This window comes from Protopterus annectens, chromosome 4.part0, assembly GCF_019279795.1.
Source record: "Protopterus annectens isolate FY-2018-M chromosome 4.part0, PAN1.0, whole genome shotgun sequence".
Classification (NCBI taxonomy): domain Eukaryota; kingdom Metazoa; phylum Chordata; order Ceratodontiformes; family Protopteridae; genus Protopterus; species Protopterus annectens.
Window position 1 is genome coordinate 1838620897 of NC_056733.1, and position 15633 is coordinate 1838636529.

At 38.3% G+C, this 15633-nt stretch overlaps 1 protein-coding gene across 1 annotated transcript in view; it reads right to left on the reverse strand.

The window, feature by feature from the left end:
• The window catches only part of LOC122800200, a 137099-nt gene extending 125001 nt beyond the window's left edge, over positions 1-12098 (reverse strand). Inside the window, exons 1-2 of the mRNA XM_044069703.1 lie at positions 11974-12098; positions 6238-6582 (exon numbers count right to left, since the gene is read on the reverse strand). Of these exons, the coding sequence (XP_043925638.1) occupies positions 6238-6582; positions 11974-12061 (433 nt within the window). The 5' untranslated portion in view covers positions 12062-12098. The remainder of the gene's footprint in view (positions 1-6237; positions 6583-11973) is intronic.
• Positions 12099-15633: the final 3535 nt, after the last annotated feature.

Sequence of the window (15633 nt, forward strand, 5' to 3'; positions counted from 1 at the left end):
CATCCTTAGCAAAACCAAGACTCATGCCCCTAAGAGAAGGAAACCAGTCTGGTGGACCCCTGCCATAAACAGTCTATACAATAGAAGGAGGAAACTAGTTCAGAAAAAAAGCAAATCCCAAGAAGAAAAGACATCCCTGATCAGTATCAGTAAGAAACTAAGGTCCCTCATAAAATCATCCAGGGCTAACTTCAAAAGAAAGAATGCCAAGGATTTGAAAGGTAACCACAAAGCCTTCTTTAGCTATGTCAAGAATCTAAGTGGCAACTCGCAGATATTATCTGAGCTAGTGCAAAATAGTACAAAATATACTGAACCTACTGATAATGCAACATCCTGGCAGATAGATTCAGTGCAAACTTCACCCTCCTCTCACCGCCAAAAGGGTCCACAACAATACCAGAAAAGTGTAGTGTCCCAGAAATCACAGACGCATAGGTGAAAACAGCCCTTTCAAATGCCAAAAGCACAGCATCAATGGGGCCAGATGGTGTCCCAGGCTACGGCTTGCACGAACTACAGAAGGAACTAACCCCCCACCTATACACACTGTTCAACCTCAGCCTCTCCACAGGCTACATGTCCATAGAATGGTGCACAGCATGGTTATTCTGCTTCACAAAGGAGGGGCCACAACTGACCCTGGTAACTATTGCCCATAAGCCTGACTAGCCTGGTCTGCAAGGCTATGGAGTGCATCATCATGGAACTCTTTAACGAAGACATTGGGAACCTCCAAACACTTGACCCGACCCAGTTCGGCTTTGTTAAGGGCAGATTATGCCAACTAAACCTGGTTGACTTCTTTGAGACAGTTACCAAGGTCATAGATGAGGGGAAGGTGGTTCACACAGCCTACCTTGATCTCGCCAAGGCTTTTGACACCATTCCCCACTCGGGAATTATAGAAAAACTCACCAGCCTGAACATAAACCCCTACGTCACGAGATGGGTTGCCAACTAGCTTACAGACAGAACTCACACGGTAAGAATACTGGACTCCAGGTCTGACTCTAAACCAGTCACAAGTGGTGTCCCACAAGGCTCAGTCCTGGGACCCCTACTGTTTGGCATATAGTTCTCAGAAGTACAGGCAAACACAGGAGGACTATGGCTAACCAAGTTTGCCGATGACTGCAAACTGGGAGCCATAATTGACTCTCCGGCTGACACGGACATTCTCCAAAAGGACCTTACTGAGACAGACACCTGGTGTCAAAGTCATGGTCTCAAGCTAAATGTCAAAAAATGCATAGTCATCCAGTTTGGGAAAAACAAAACACCCGTGAATTACCACATAGATGGCAGCCCACTTAATACAGAAGAGGTAATAAGAGATCTGGGGACCCAGGTAGATAGTAATCTCTCCTTTGACAATCATATTGCCAAAGTAGTTAGGAAATCCTTCTGTGTAGCCCATCTAATTACCAAAGTGTTCACATCTAGAAATAAAGAGGTTATAGTGCCCCTGTACACGTCACTCATCAGACCCATCATAGAGGACAATGCCCCATTTGGGAAGCACCTCACAAGACACTTCCAACAGCTGGAAAGACCACAAAAGTACCTCACCAAGAGGATTACTGGCCTCAAACATATGTCCTATGCAGCCCAACTGGAAAAACTCCGGCTGTACTCAGTGGCATATCACTTACTCAGAGGTGATCTCTGCCTGACTTATAAAGCCATGTCCAACTCAGAATTGATGGACATACTCCACCTAAAGAAATCCAAGTCACTGTGAGCCACTCTCTCTAGTGATCTAAGCCTCACCACAACAATAAAAAGAACATGCTGGAGGGATAGATTCCTGTCACAGAGACTCCCCTTGCTTTGGAACAAAATTCCAAACTACATTAGGCAGAGCCCCTCATGAACACTCTTCAAAATAAACCTTGACAAGTGGATGGGTAACAGAAAATACACCCCTGGGATCACTTCATTGGCTCTTCTTGACAGAGGTTCAGTTAATTAATCAATGGGGTGGCAAAAGCTGACACACTCTGGCTAGGCTTATAAATGCCCTTGGGCAGATAGCCAAGTACCTACCTATTAACCTATGAGATGGTCTGCATAGGGCATCTGTTTGAGGCTGGTAATCTTCTTTGTGAGGTATTTCTGCGGCCTTTCCAGTTTTTGTAGATGTCTTGTGAGGTACATGCCAAAAGGGGCATTGTACTCTATAATGGGTCTAATGAGTGATGAGTAGAGGGGAACAATGACATCTTTTTACCTGGATGAGAAACCTTTTGTGTTGAGGTGGGCCATGTAGAAGGATTTCCTGACTACTATGGTGATGTGATTATCAAAACAGAGACTACTGTCTACCTATGCCCCAAGGTCTCTTATCACACTTCCGGTGTTAAGTAGACTACCGCCTATGTCATAGTTCATGGGTACAGAGCTTTTACCAAAAGGGATGACAATGCACTTTTTGGCATCGAGCTTGAGGCCATGGTTTTGACACCAGGCATCTGTCACAGTGAGGCCTTTTTGTAGGATGTCCACATTTTAGGAGTTTCGATTATGGCTCCTAGTTTGCAGTCATCTGCAAACTTTGTTAGCCTGTACTTCAGAGAAGTAGATACCAAACAGGAGAGGACCCAGTACTCAACCCTGTGGTACTCCACTTGTCACTGGCCTGAAGTTGGATTTGGAGTCAGCTACTTTCACAGTGTGGGTTCTGTCAGTGAGCCACTTGGTAACCCATCTTGTGACATAGGGATTTATACCTAGTTTAGTGGGTTATCTATAATTCCTGAGTGGAAGATGGTGTTGAAAGCATTGGTGAGATCTAGATAGGTGTGTGAACCACCTTACCCTCATATATGGCTTTGGTGACTGCTTCAAAGAAGTCTATTAGTTTTAGGAGACATGATCTGCCTTTTACAAACCCGAACTGGGTGGGGTCCAGAGTTTCGAGATTACCAACATCTTTGTTTATTAAATTCCATGATAATACATTCCATGGCCTTGCAGAGCAGGCTAATGGGGTGGTAGTTCCCAGGGTCCGTGGTGGATACCCCTTTGTGGAGTGGGATAACCATTGCTGTGCGCCATTCAGTGGACACAAAGCCTGAGGTGAGGCTATGATTGAACATGGTACTTAGGTGGGGTGCCAGTTCATTTTGTAGTTTGTGTGGAACGCAGCCTGGGATGTTGTCAGGTCCCATGGATGCTGTGTTCTTGGCTTTGGAGAATATGTCTTTTTACCTGTGCAGCCGTGATTACAGGAACTTTGCATTCTTCCGATATAGAGATGGGCCCTTTAGGGGGTGAGAGGGGGATAAAGTTAGCACTGAACCTATCTGCCAGGATGTTGGCACTATTAGTTGGTTCTGTATATTTTATGCCATTGTGCTGTAACTCAGAGCAGATCTGAGTGTTGCCATTGAGATTCTTGACATAGCTATAGAATGATTTGTGGTTGTCTTTAGAAAAAGTGAAGATTTTGTTTTTGTAACTAGCTTTGGAGGATTTTATTAGGGATCTCAGTTTCTTACTCAGGCTGACAAGAGAGCTCCTCCAATCATGGGAATTTACTCTTTTTTGCAGCAGTTTCTTTCTTCTGTTGTAGCATTTGTTTATGGGAGGGGACCACCAGATTGGCTTCCATTTTTTGGAAGATAGCATCTTGGTTTTGTTAGGGATAGCATGACCATGCACTCGTGTAAGTGCCTATAAAGTGCATTTGTGTAGGATTCAGCAGCTGTACCTCTACTGTCTATCTGCATGGGTCTCGTGAAGTTTGCCACTTCTGTCTTAAGAAGCGTGAACTTGGCTTTGGAGACATTTTTTACAGTGGTTTCCCTAATGGCGGGTGGGGGTGGGATGTGGATGTCTATGGTGATTAGCTTGTGGTCGGTTCTGACCAATGAGAAATTGAACTCTGGTGTGGAACACCAGTCAACCATGTTGGTAATGACCAGGTCTAGGATATAGCTGCCCCTGGTGGGGGTGTGGATAATTGATCCAAGGTGTTGGAATTTATGAATTCCAGAAAATGTTGAGCAAAAGAATTGGTACATGAGTAGTTTTCCCAGTTAATGGTGAGGTAGTTGAAATCGCCCATTATTAGGGTGTAAGATTGTACCCTAATACTTTCCAGTGTATCAAGAAATGAGGAGTTGGAATCCTGGGGCATGGTGAGGGATCTGTAGCAAGCTACAATTTGGATTGTGGTCTTGCCCAGAGCTAGTTGCACTTAGATAATCTCGGATGCATTATGCTGAGAAACTAGCCTGGAGGTGTGGATATCCTTAATGAATATGGACACACCTCCACCTTTAGTGTTTTGGTCCAGGTTAGTTGGCCGAAAGGTGTGGTGGTGTGGTATGAATTATAGCCTGGTAATGCAGGGGTGCTCTCTGGAGCCTTGAACCAGATCGCTGTCACTGCATAGATGTCGATGTTCGCCAGTTTATGGATGCCTCAAATGAGTGCATTTTGAGGTATAGACATCTAGCACTGAGTAGCATTACCCTCAGATTTTGCTTGCTTGTACCCGTTACAGTGGAGAATTTCCCATTTGAGCCTTGCCTAAAAAAGGCACTATGGGGTGGCAAGGGCCATGCCAGTATCCGGAATCCTAAGGGAAACAGGTGCAGGCCATCTCTGGCAAAGCATCGTGGTCTGTCGATCATGTCATCCCAGGCAGACAGATACTGGATCCCTTTAGAATGACACCAGAAGCTTAGCCAATTGTTGAAGTCAGTCATTTTGTCCTTGTACTGTGGTATCATTCTGGGTGATGGCAGGATGCTACTCAGGGCTAGGGTCATACCTGCCTGGGCTACAAGATCGAAGAGCTCCTCCAGGTCTCTTTTCATGTAGTCCAGGGAGGCACATCTCAGATCATTCACACCAACATGGACAATGCCAGAGTCATATTTGTACTTGTTGTGGAGTGACCTGAGTGCATGCGTTATCTGGCGGATCCTGGCACCTGAAAGGCAGCTGAGAGTAATTTTCTCCTTATTTAGTCCGGTGAGTGGAACATCAGTGTGCCTGACTATAGAGTCTCCTATGACTAGAGTGTTGGGTACATTGTTATGCTACCCTAGTGAGTGGAACATCAGTGTGCCTGACTATAGAGTCTCCTATGACTAGAGTGTTGGGTACGTTGTTATGCTACCCTAGTGAGTGGAACATCAGTGTGCCTGACTATAGAGTCACCTATGACTAGAGTGTTGGGTACATTGTTATGCTACCCTAGTGAGTGGAACATCAGTGTGCCTGACTATAGAGTCACCTATGACTAGAGTGTTGATTATGTTGTTATGCTGCTTAAAAATGGAACTCCAACACTGAAGGCACCCTAGACAGATCTACATAATGTAGAGGAATCCAAAGCAGAGTGTTTTATTCCAAAGTGAGCAAAAACAGGATTGGGATAGAGGATTAACCATGGATTTAAGGAAAGTTGATGCTGTGGGTGAGACTGAAAGTAATGTCACTAGTGATGTAACACTAGGAAAGTGGGTAGTGCTGTTTAGATTTCAGTGCAAGGCAGAGAACAGTGGTTACAATTTGTATATTATCCCTTTAATAGCAAAACTAATGATTATCACAAGTATATAAGAAAAAACTAAGAATGGCACTGAAGTGTTAGGAAAAGAGAAAAGAAATAAAGAAAAGTTGGCTATCGTTCTGTAAGGAAATATGGGTGACTGTATGGAAAATGATATGAGAAAATAAAGAATTTCTGTGGAAGGGCAGAAACAGAGAAATAATTGGTATGTGCAAATTATGTGATGTAAAATGTAACAAAATATGGAATGGCATTTAAAGATGAGTAAAAACATTTCAACAACGTTTGAAAAAAGAACTGCACAAAACTAACTTTTTTCATGTAAAACAACTATTACTCAATATATTTTTCTTATTTCTTGCATATAAACTGGTATACATTCATTTTTATAGTAAACATCTAATAGCTTTAACTGTCATTTTTTAGACCTCTCAGAAAGCTGTCACATAATTCACATCACTGCCCATATCAGCGACTTGAGCTAAAATGAAACCCACACAAGAAAAAATTACATTTGTGAAACTTTATTATATCTAGCTTATATTATAAGCCTAAATTGTTAATTCTACGTAAACAGGTGAAAAAACAAATTATACTGAATTGCATTCATTTTCTTCTTAAATAGAGCCAAAATGGTTAAGTTATTAAGTAACATACTAAGATTTCAATTTATATACCATTTCAAAGATAAGTTGTTTTGTACTTACCCATTATATACAGAGTAGTTCCTTGCCCAACTTTAAGTACTTGCATATTAGCATTTAACTTTATACAATAATATACTCCAGTGTCCTCAGCAGTAACATTTGTAATAAGAAGAGAGAAGTCCAGATTATTATTTTCATGAATCCTTTTGAATCTATCATCAAACAGAGCACCATTTTCTGTTATTTTAGGAAAAATGGATTGGCTTTCATAACCATAGGTCTTGTTCCATCTTACTGCTCCAACTTTCACTAGACCGCTTAGAGTACAGGTAATTGTTGCATTATTACCAACAGAAACGTATATTGACCTCTGGGGCTGAGAAATCTGGAACTCCTCAGCAGTACCTGTGGATACACAATATGCAGCCTTCATTCATTTTATTGACTACTGAAACCAACATTTTGAAAGCAAGGTAATGAAAATGCTTTACTATAGAACAAATACATATTTTTATTTAGTTTTTATTATTTCTCTTTTTTCCTTGCTTCCCCTCTATGTAGCTGACCATCAGCTGCTATCAGGTAATCTCCTAAACCTCTTCCTACCCTGCAAGATCTGCAACTGCTGCCTGTGGGAGTTGCATGCATGCTTCTATACATGTGTGACCTTGAGCCAAAAGTGGTATACCACAGAGACCACAAAGCTGACTTAGCTAATGTTAGTATTACAGTGAGTATGGGCAGCCTCCACAGGCACCCCCCCCCCCAAGGATGGGCAAGCCAACATTAGGTTCTCACTCCCATCCTCCCACTGTCTGGACCCACTAGTTAAACATAATGTCTGGGGCCACAGTAAGGTCTTTATCTTTTTGTGCAACAGGGTTGCACTTCAGTTCTCAGTTTTTCAGTAGGTAGTTGTATAAAATGCATTAGAAAATCTAAAAATTTAAAAAAAAAAATTCGGTCCATTAAGGCGCGAGTTATATACCTGATTATGTTAGCTGATACACATAGACTCTTCCAGGAATAAAATGATAAACACAATATAAACCAACAAATAAGTCAATAAAAAGTATTTAACACTGTCAAAAGATGCTGAGACACCATACAGAAAACATATCAGGCAGACAACCAATGTGTCTATTAATATACACTGTAAAATTTGAAATTATACGGCCACATAGCTTAAGCACAAATCACATCAAAACAAAAGCAAAATAAGATAGTAGCTTAATGAGTATGCATGTTTGATTCAGTCCTGTGAGCAAAGCTATGCTGCAAACATGTTCACATTAGTTTGTAAATATCATATGAAGAAGCTAATGAAAGACAAGAGAACTAGAAAAGAATCTTGAGATAATTTTACATTTGTTGTTTCTGAGATAACCTTATTCATTCTATTTGGAATGCTTTGTAAGATCTATTGTAAGCTCCTTAATAAAAGGAAAGAGAAATTGTATTTAACCATTATACCAACCTCAACACCTTCATAGAGTGTTTGCCTCACAGTCACAAGGTAGAAGATTTGATTTTCACCATTAAAAAAGAAAGTTGCTAGGTTTAAAACTGCCCACAAGTGCAGCTAACCTAGTACAAACCTATAAACCTATGAATTTATTTCAAAGTCTTGGGGAAGCCTTAGCCTACACCAACGCTCAGCAAAAGCAAAGTTCTGAACTAATCTTGAATGGATGCCAGCCCATTCAGTATTCTGCATTAAATGCAATTTTTTTCAATATATGTGAATTCTCATCCCACAAATAAACTAAAAAAAACTCCTTAACTAGAGACCAGGATCAGCTAAGAGAATGGCTGTATTTAGAAACACTGTAATAATTCTTGGTGAATCCTATAGTGTGATCTGTACTTTTTCATTAATTCTACTAACACAGCTCAGAAAGCAAAGTATGCCTTAAAAACTTAACAACTGAGAAAGACAAAAGTAAACAAGTTATTTGCTACAAAATTAAACATGAAATTTTCAGATTTGATTAAAAACTGGATTAGCAAAACTTCTGTGCTGGGAAGTTAGCCTAAACAATCATTAAAGCTCATGCTCAAATGTGGGAAAAAAAAAACATTTTTTTTTAACAATAACTGTGGGCTTTCCTTTACTGTTGTGCTATATCATGGTTCTGTGTACTTTTTTTTTTTAATGGAAAAAAATGAATATGCCTCATTATGACTACTGACGTTTCTGGGCCACAGTGGTGCAGCGATTAACGTTGTCACCTCACAGCAAGAGGTTCTCCGGTTCGATCATCAGCTGGGGTGCCTTCTGTGTGGAGTCTGCATGTCCTCCCTGTGGTTGCATGGGTTTCCTCCGGGTGCTCCAGTTTCCTCCCACATCCCAAAGACATGCTGTAGGTGGATTGGACACTCTAAATTGTCCCTAGGCATGAGTGCGTGCATGTGTGTGCCTTCTGTGGAAGGTTGGGTGCCGAGCTGGCAACTCAACACTGTAAAACTCCACTGCCAACCATGAGCAGACAGGTGATCCGCTGTGGCGACCCCTAACTGGAAAAAGCTGGAAGAAGAAGATGACTATTGAAGTTTCTGGCTTTACCAGCATAAAATGCTTTAACTCTTTACAGCGAAGTGATGCTTCCAGGTGTTTCTGCAGTTACATCCTACTGACACCTCCAGATGTCAAGCATTGCTTGTTCATATTTACACTAATGATTCCAAAACCATGATTCATATAAAGTATTAAAATGTTTCATCTTAAAACTTTCACAATGGCAGACAAAACTGTATTAAAATTTGACCTCTATCTAGTGAAGGCAAAGAAATATTGTTAGATAATGTTTATTTATCTTGTCATACATTTCATGCTTTTCTAAATATCTCAATAACCAAGTAGTGCAGACAGAACTGCTTATCCTCATATGAAAACTCTAAACTGCATGAACAAAATGCTGCTGACAGTATGTGTATAACTCAATGGGTTGCTAAGATATCAGACTTTGTTTACAAAATATTACAAATGTAATACTATGATTAATGTTACTCATAAAATCCAGTTTAAGACTAGAATCTGAAGAATACTACCCACTTGAAAAATTATTTGTGCCGAAGAGTTGGCCATTTACACTTTTTTGGTATCCTCTATGAATACAGAGATATGGACATTTGTTTTAAATGGGAAGACATCATTTGATTCTATCAAAAAGCTTAGACTACTTGCTACAGTGCAAACTTCCAAAGTTCCATTGGAGGGAATGAATATGCCAACAGGTGGAATACTGACACAGAAGGAAGAGTAAAAGAAGGTACAATAATTATAAAGTGAACAGAGAACATTTCTAAATTCTGCAGGTAAGAGCAAAGTATATTTAGCATATTCCATGAAAGTAAAACAGTTTACAAGAAAGCAGTAAATAAGAATGTAATCGGGTTCTATAGTATTGAATGAGGAAATATGCACAGAGGACAGAAATAAAATGTAAACTTTTTTCTTCATAATTCTATGCCACCAAAAGAGACTGAAGAAAAACATGTTGGGTAATATAACATATACATTATCTGAAATGTAGAAAACTCCAACATGATTCAGGCAAAATTGCTTTAATTAACAGTTTTAACTTTTTTGGTATCCCCTATGAATACAGAGATATGGACATTTGTTTTAAATGGGAAGACATCATTTGATTCTATCAAAAAGCTTAGACAATCTTCCTCTCTGAGGTCTAGAAAGAAACTTGCTCTTGAAGTATGATGGTGTCCCGGTTTACAGCAAGTAGCATACTGAAATGGTCTTGAAGGCAAGTACAATAAATATCTGTCTGAAGGTATTCTTCCAGCTTTTTAAACTCATTTTCTGACAGCTTTGGAGTGCTTTTGCAAGAAAGAGTGGGCACATATTGTCAAGTCAAGATGTGCCATGCTGAAAGACTCCTACCCAAGAAGAGTGAATGCTGTAATTAAATCAAAAGGTGCTTCAACAAAGTATTAGTTTAAGGGTATGCATTCACAACAAAGTATTAGTTTAAGGGTGTGCACACTTATGCAAACAGCTTATTGTACTTTTTTTATTTTTTAAATTTTTCCCCTAACAGATACATTTGTTTTTTAATTGAATTGTACAGGTTATTGGTCACATTAAAAGTTGTAAAAGTTTTGAAATGATTTATTGTGGTCTCATTTTTTTATATCACAAAAACCTGGCATTTTAACACGGATGTGTAAACTTTTTATATCCACTGTAGTGATCAGGTACATGCTATATTATTAAATACTGCGACTGCTCAACCTTGGAGGCACATTACATGCTATATCCTGAAGGTGTGCAATCTTGGAATTATCACCTGTAAGTAAACTGGCAAGGGGCTATGCCTCCAGCATAGGACATACAAGGGCTTGGTGCCAGAAAAAAAAAGAAGAAAGAAAAGCTTCTTTAGGTTTTATTAAGTCACAGCTTCCCAGCTGCTGATTTTGTGTCCATGATCAAAAGAAGCACAATCTTCCTCTCTGAGGTCTAGAAAGAAACTTGCTCTTGAAGTATGATGGTGTCCCGGTTTACAGCAAGTAGCATACTGAAATGGTAGGCATGTTTTAAAAGTAAAGGGATTAATCATTAGCAGTGGCATAAGTTATATGCCTGTAATAAAATAAACTGAATGTAAAAGCAGAAATTATGAATGCAGTGTGCTGAGCTTAGGAAAGAGAATCATTTAGGTAAGAAATCTGATCAATTAATAATGAAGACAATTAAAGTACAGATGGAGAATAAAGAATCTGCATCACCCCCAGACAAATGCATGTACTCGCACGCGCGCACGTGGGCGCACACACATACATACACACACACACACACACACACACACACACACACACACACACACACACACACACACAAGCAAAATCATTTATCTTCTCCTTTCTTTACTTTTAACTTCATGAGCAATTCTTTGTTGGTGACAATGAAGAAAATCATTCAGCATCTACTTTTCCGTGGTTGTCAATTAGGTCCTGAATAGATGAGACCCCTGCAGATTTAAATAGACAATATGAAAAATGCACCACAAAAGATCCTCTGCTTCAGGAACTTGAACTAAGCTTTTGGTTGTTTTTATTTATCGAGTAAAAGTAGGGATGCAAATAATGCTTCACTCAACAATTAAAATATCTGGCAATACATTTTTTAGTGAATTAAAACAATATGCTACAAATTAACTATGCCTTATTAACTTTGCTATGTTCACATCATGCAGGTGGAAATCACAACAGAGCCCCTTAAGAGTTCTTGCATTAGACCTAATTGACAGTAAAATGGTCTTCATCTATTTAATAAATATTACTTTTAAAATAAGCAGTAAATCCTTTTGTGAAACTAGAGGACAGTAAGATGCATAGTAAGAAAATAAACTAGCAAGATTAAAAGAGTAACATTTAAAATACAATATTAATAAGGCATACTTAAAGTGTTTGTTTCACACCAGTCTCTTTCTCTGTCTTAACCCCGTCAAAATGAAGAAATGAAGGCCAGAAAGAAAAATGATGCCTGTTAAACTATGTCTGGTTTGAGTCCATATTTAATGTTTGTGACATACAAATGCTGTTACAGCTGTCTCATAATTATAAAATTAACAAAAATGTAAGTTATACAAAGGAAAATAAGAAAGGTGTGCCTTAAATACTACAATTTTATTGTTTAAACACACATATCTGATAGCTTTGACTATGTTTAATATTATGGTCACACAAACACTTGGTGTCTTATTAAAACACTCTTTTACTTATCAGATTTCAGACTTTAAATTACAGCCTGTCAGTTTTAAAATTGTGTGTACTTACCTGTCAATAGTATGACATTAAATATTAGTAGAAATACATGCAGGAATAATGAAGACAGTACCGACTGGTTAACAAAAAACATGATCATTCCAATGTATTTGTAACTGGAGCACAGGCAGATAAGAGTGAATATAACTGTAAAGAGGAAGAAATGGAAGTTCTGCCAGAACAAACAGGAAACCACAAACTGTGTTACCATAGCAAGCAAAGGCAATGTCGCTATCTAATTCACATTTGCAAACTATAATCACTCTAGAAATTAAGATGAAGAAGAACTGAAATCAGCCAGCAATGGAGTATAACAAATCACAATATTTTTCATATAGCTGACCTTGTCTTTATGCATACATAGGTTGATTCCATTCTTTAATTAATATATTACACATGTGTGAATATACATTTTTAGTAAGTTGTAAAATTATTCTGAGTTATTTAACATAGTACAGTACTTTAAAATATGTAATCTTAAATACATCATAATAGGCATTGAAAGTTCACATTTTCCAATAAATGTTATATAGTGAAATATTCATACATGCTGAAATTACATCTGCTATTAAAACCTAGTACAGTGTGTATGCATGTCTTCCAGAAAGAGGAAACTAAAAATGCTGCCATCATAATCACCAGACTTTTTTATTCATATTAACACCCTTATGGTTTTAGTTATCAATTTCCTGACTGGTTTATCATGACACCCTATTTGGACAAATCAGCATTCATTATTCCACTTAAAATAAACTGTAGTTATTTCATTTCTATCAGAACGTTTCTAAGGAAACTACTCAAGCCAGAAAACTGTTTTCATCAGTCTTTCAGCCATGCTACAAGAATGGCCTTCCTAGCTATATGAGGTTACTAAGCATTAAATGTTATAATTAAATTAAGAGTTTTAACTCTCCCAATTCTTCTCTGGCCTTCCTAAGTCCTTATTACATATTTACTCAGTTCATAATGAGGTGTTCATATGCTTCAATTATGCATGCACTCCTCAAAAGCTCCCAGCACTTTGCCAGAGTGCACTAAAAGTAGTACTTGTGCAGCTAAGTTTGCTGCCATATCCCCCATTATGGACATCTGGGGGGGGGGCTTTTCTGAAGGGCGCTTTTCATCCCTGCATAATGCTTCTACTAGCCTTTCTTATTCAAGGAAATAGTGAACTAGAGAGCTGTTCCCTGAGCCAATGGATTTTCATAGTACCAGAACTGCATTCTTTAGTCCCTCACACTCTCAGGATTCTACAAATTTTGAGACACTCAATCCCAAGACTCTCTCATTTTCAGTAGGGAGCCACTCCAGAATAGAAAAATTTATTACAGCCCATAAATTGTCATCTAAACATTGTACAGTGCTACAAAAAAGCAAGCACACATCAGGAACATACCTTTCAACAGTACATATTTTCACATAATTGAAAAATTTATTTTAATTTGCGCTCTGCTGTGCTGAATCCAAAGTCTTCTTAAAACACATAGTCTTGCTGTGCTGTTTACTGCTGAATCAGAGATAGAGAGCTTTGCATGAATCCATCTGTAGTCTGTTTAAAGCACCAAGCCTTTTAACTTGCAAACTGATAAAGAAATATATTTTGCAGCTATAAGCACAGTTACAGATAACTTATTTTATTTTATAACAAATGACACATACTCTTTCTGTCAGATTGTAGCATATATTTACAAAGTTTTCCTTCATTACATATATGAATGATGACTTTTACAAAATACCTCTCTCTGTCCCTCTCTCTCACATAACTGAACTACTACAATTGTTATATAGAGTACTAGTCGCGCACATAGATTTTGTTATTTCCTCTTGGTATCTGTTTTGGCCTTCTGTGGGAAGTCACAATGTCTGTTTTTAGACTTTTCTATTGTCCTGTCAGTAGTTCTGCCAATGTGAAAATGCACACATGCATGCAATAAGAATAACAGAAGTATGAAAGGAAACATCTATTCTGTTCCTATTGAAAAAACATCATGTATTGCTGAGTTTAGATATTTGTTCTGCAAACATGAGAAAAACATGTGATACTTGCTTTCCAATATTGCTTTGTTAGGTTTTTCTGATGCTGTGAAGAGAAGCCTGTCTGTTATACATATAGTATGAATGCCCATTTTACATTGCTAAACTCTATACATATATTCAAGCAAACTTTGTATTCTATGATTTATCCTTCAGCATATTTACAACAGAATTAATTTCAACCTTATATTCATAATGTCTAACAGTAATATCCAGATATTTGCCTCATATTTTTCATAAAATCGTGGGTTTCAGGCAAATTAGTGGCAAATCATTAAAGACTGAAGTTAGAAAATAATGACAGATATTTGTGTTTCAGACTTCATACCCTTCAGAAAATTCATGCTAATGCAAAACCTTTTATTTTATTTTATCAACTTTCTAGGTTTCTAAGAACAGTATTTAAAATTTGTCCCTATTTTTGGGCCTTTGCCCCACTTTTATTTATGGCTTTTCTCCATATTTCTTGCTCTAAGAGGTTGAGAGGTATGCTCAGGAATGATATCTAGTTGGGGCACAATGTTACACTTTGGTGTTTATTAACTTTTTATTTTTAAACAATGATAAGGTTGCATTATAGTTAAGTAAGTCTGCTCTTAGAGCTCATGCAGCTTTGAGTTTTGTTATTAATTGTTAGTATAGTTGTTTTATTTTTTTTGAATTGTTACATTCCTTAATCTTGCTTGGTATTAATTATGAGTGGTGCAGTGGTTAGTGTTGTTGCCCGAAAGCAAGACAGATATGGTTCAGTTCTCAGCTGGGGGCACTGTGTGCAGACTCTGCATGTCCTAACTACATTTGCATGGGTTTCTTCCCACATTCCAAAGACATGTGTCTTGAACATTTTTCCCTGGGCCTCCACTGAAAATGAGCTCTGTTGCAGCTGGACTTTCCCGGTAAACAAATATTAAATAAAATAAAATAAATATTATGAGAGCAAGTAAGGAACTTTTTTTATATTCTTTTTAAACTTCTTATAATATACAGGCTTCCAAAAGTTCATAATTATTGGTGTTATTTTTTTCTTTTTACTGACACTATTATCACATTTACTGTGTTTTATATGTTCATTTACTGTGTTTTATACGTTCGTTGATGTCTTTGAATCTGCAAGGCTTATTCTCACCTTGAAAATGCAGAACAATTAAGGAATGGCTAAGAAAATTTAAATATGATATATTTCTGGCAAGAAATGTCTTTGTCTTTTGGCTTTTCCCAGTTAGGGGTCGCCACAGTGGAACTCCAGTCTGCTAATGATTGGCAGTGGATTTTTACGGTGCTGAGGTGCCAACCCAATGCCCAGCCATTAAAGAAGGCACACCCATTCATGCATGCACCTACCTGCATGTCTTTAACATCAACCACAGAGAGGACATGCAGACTACATAGAAGGCTCTCCAGCTGAGAATCGAACCGGAGTACCTCTTGCTGTGAGGAGACAACGCTAACCGCTGCACCAATAAAAGGCATGCCGAGGATCTTTCCTTCTTTTGGGATTGGAAACTAATTTGCAGTCTTACCTCAAGTTCAAAATCTGGGATTATTCTAGGGGTGAGAGTTTCTGCAAATTGAAAACTGTTGCATGAGTTGACAAACAGGAATGACAGATGGACTATTTGGTAATTTTTCATCTCCAGA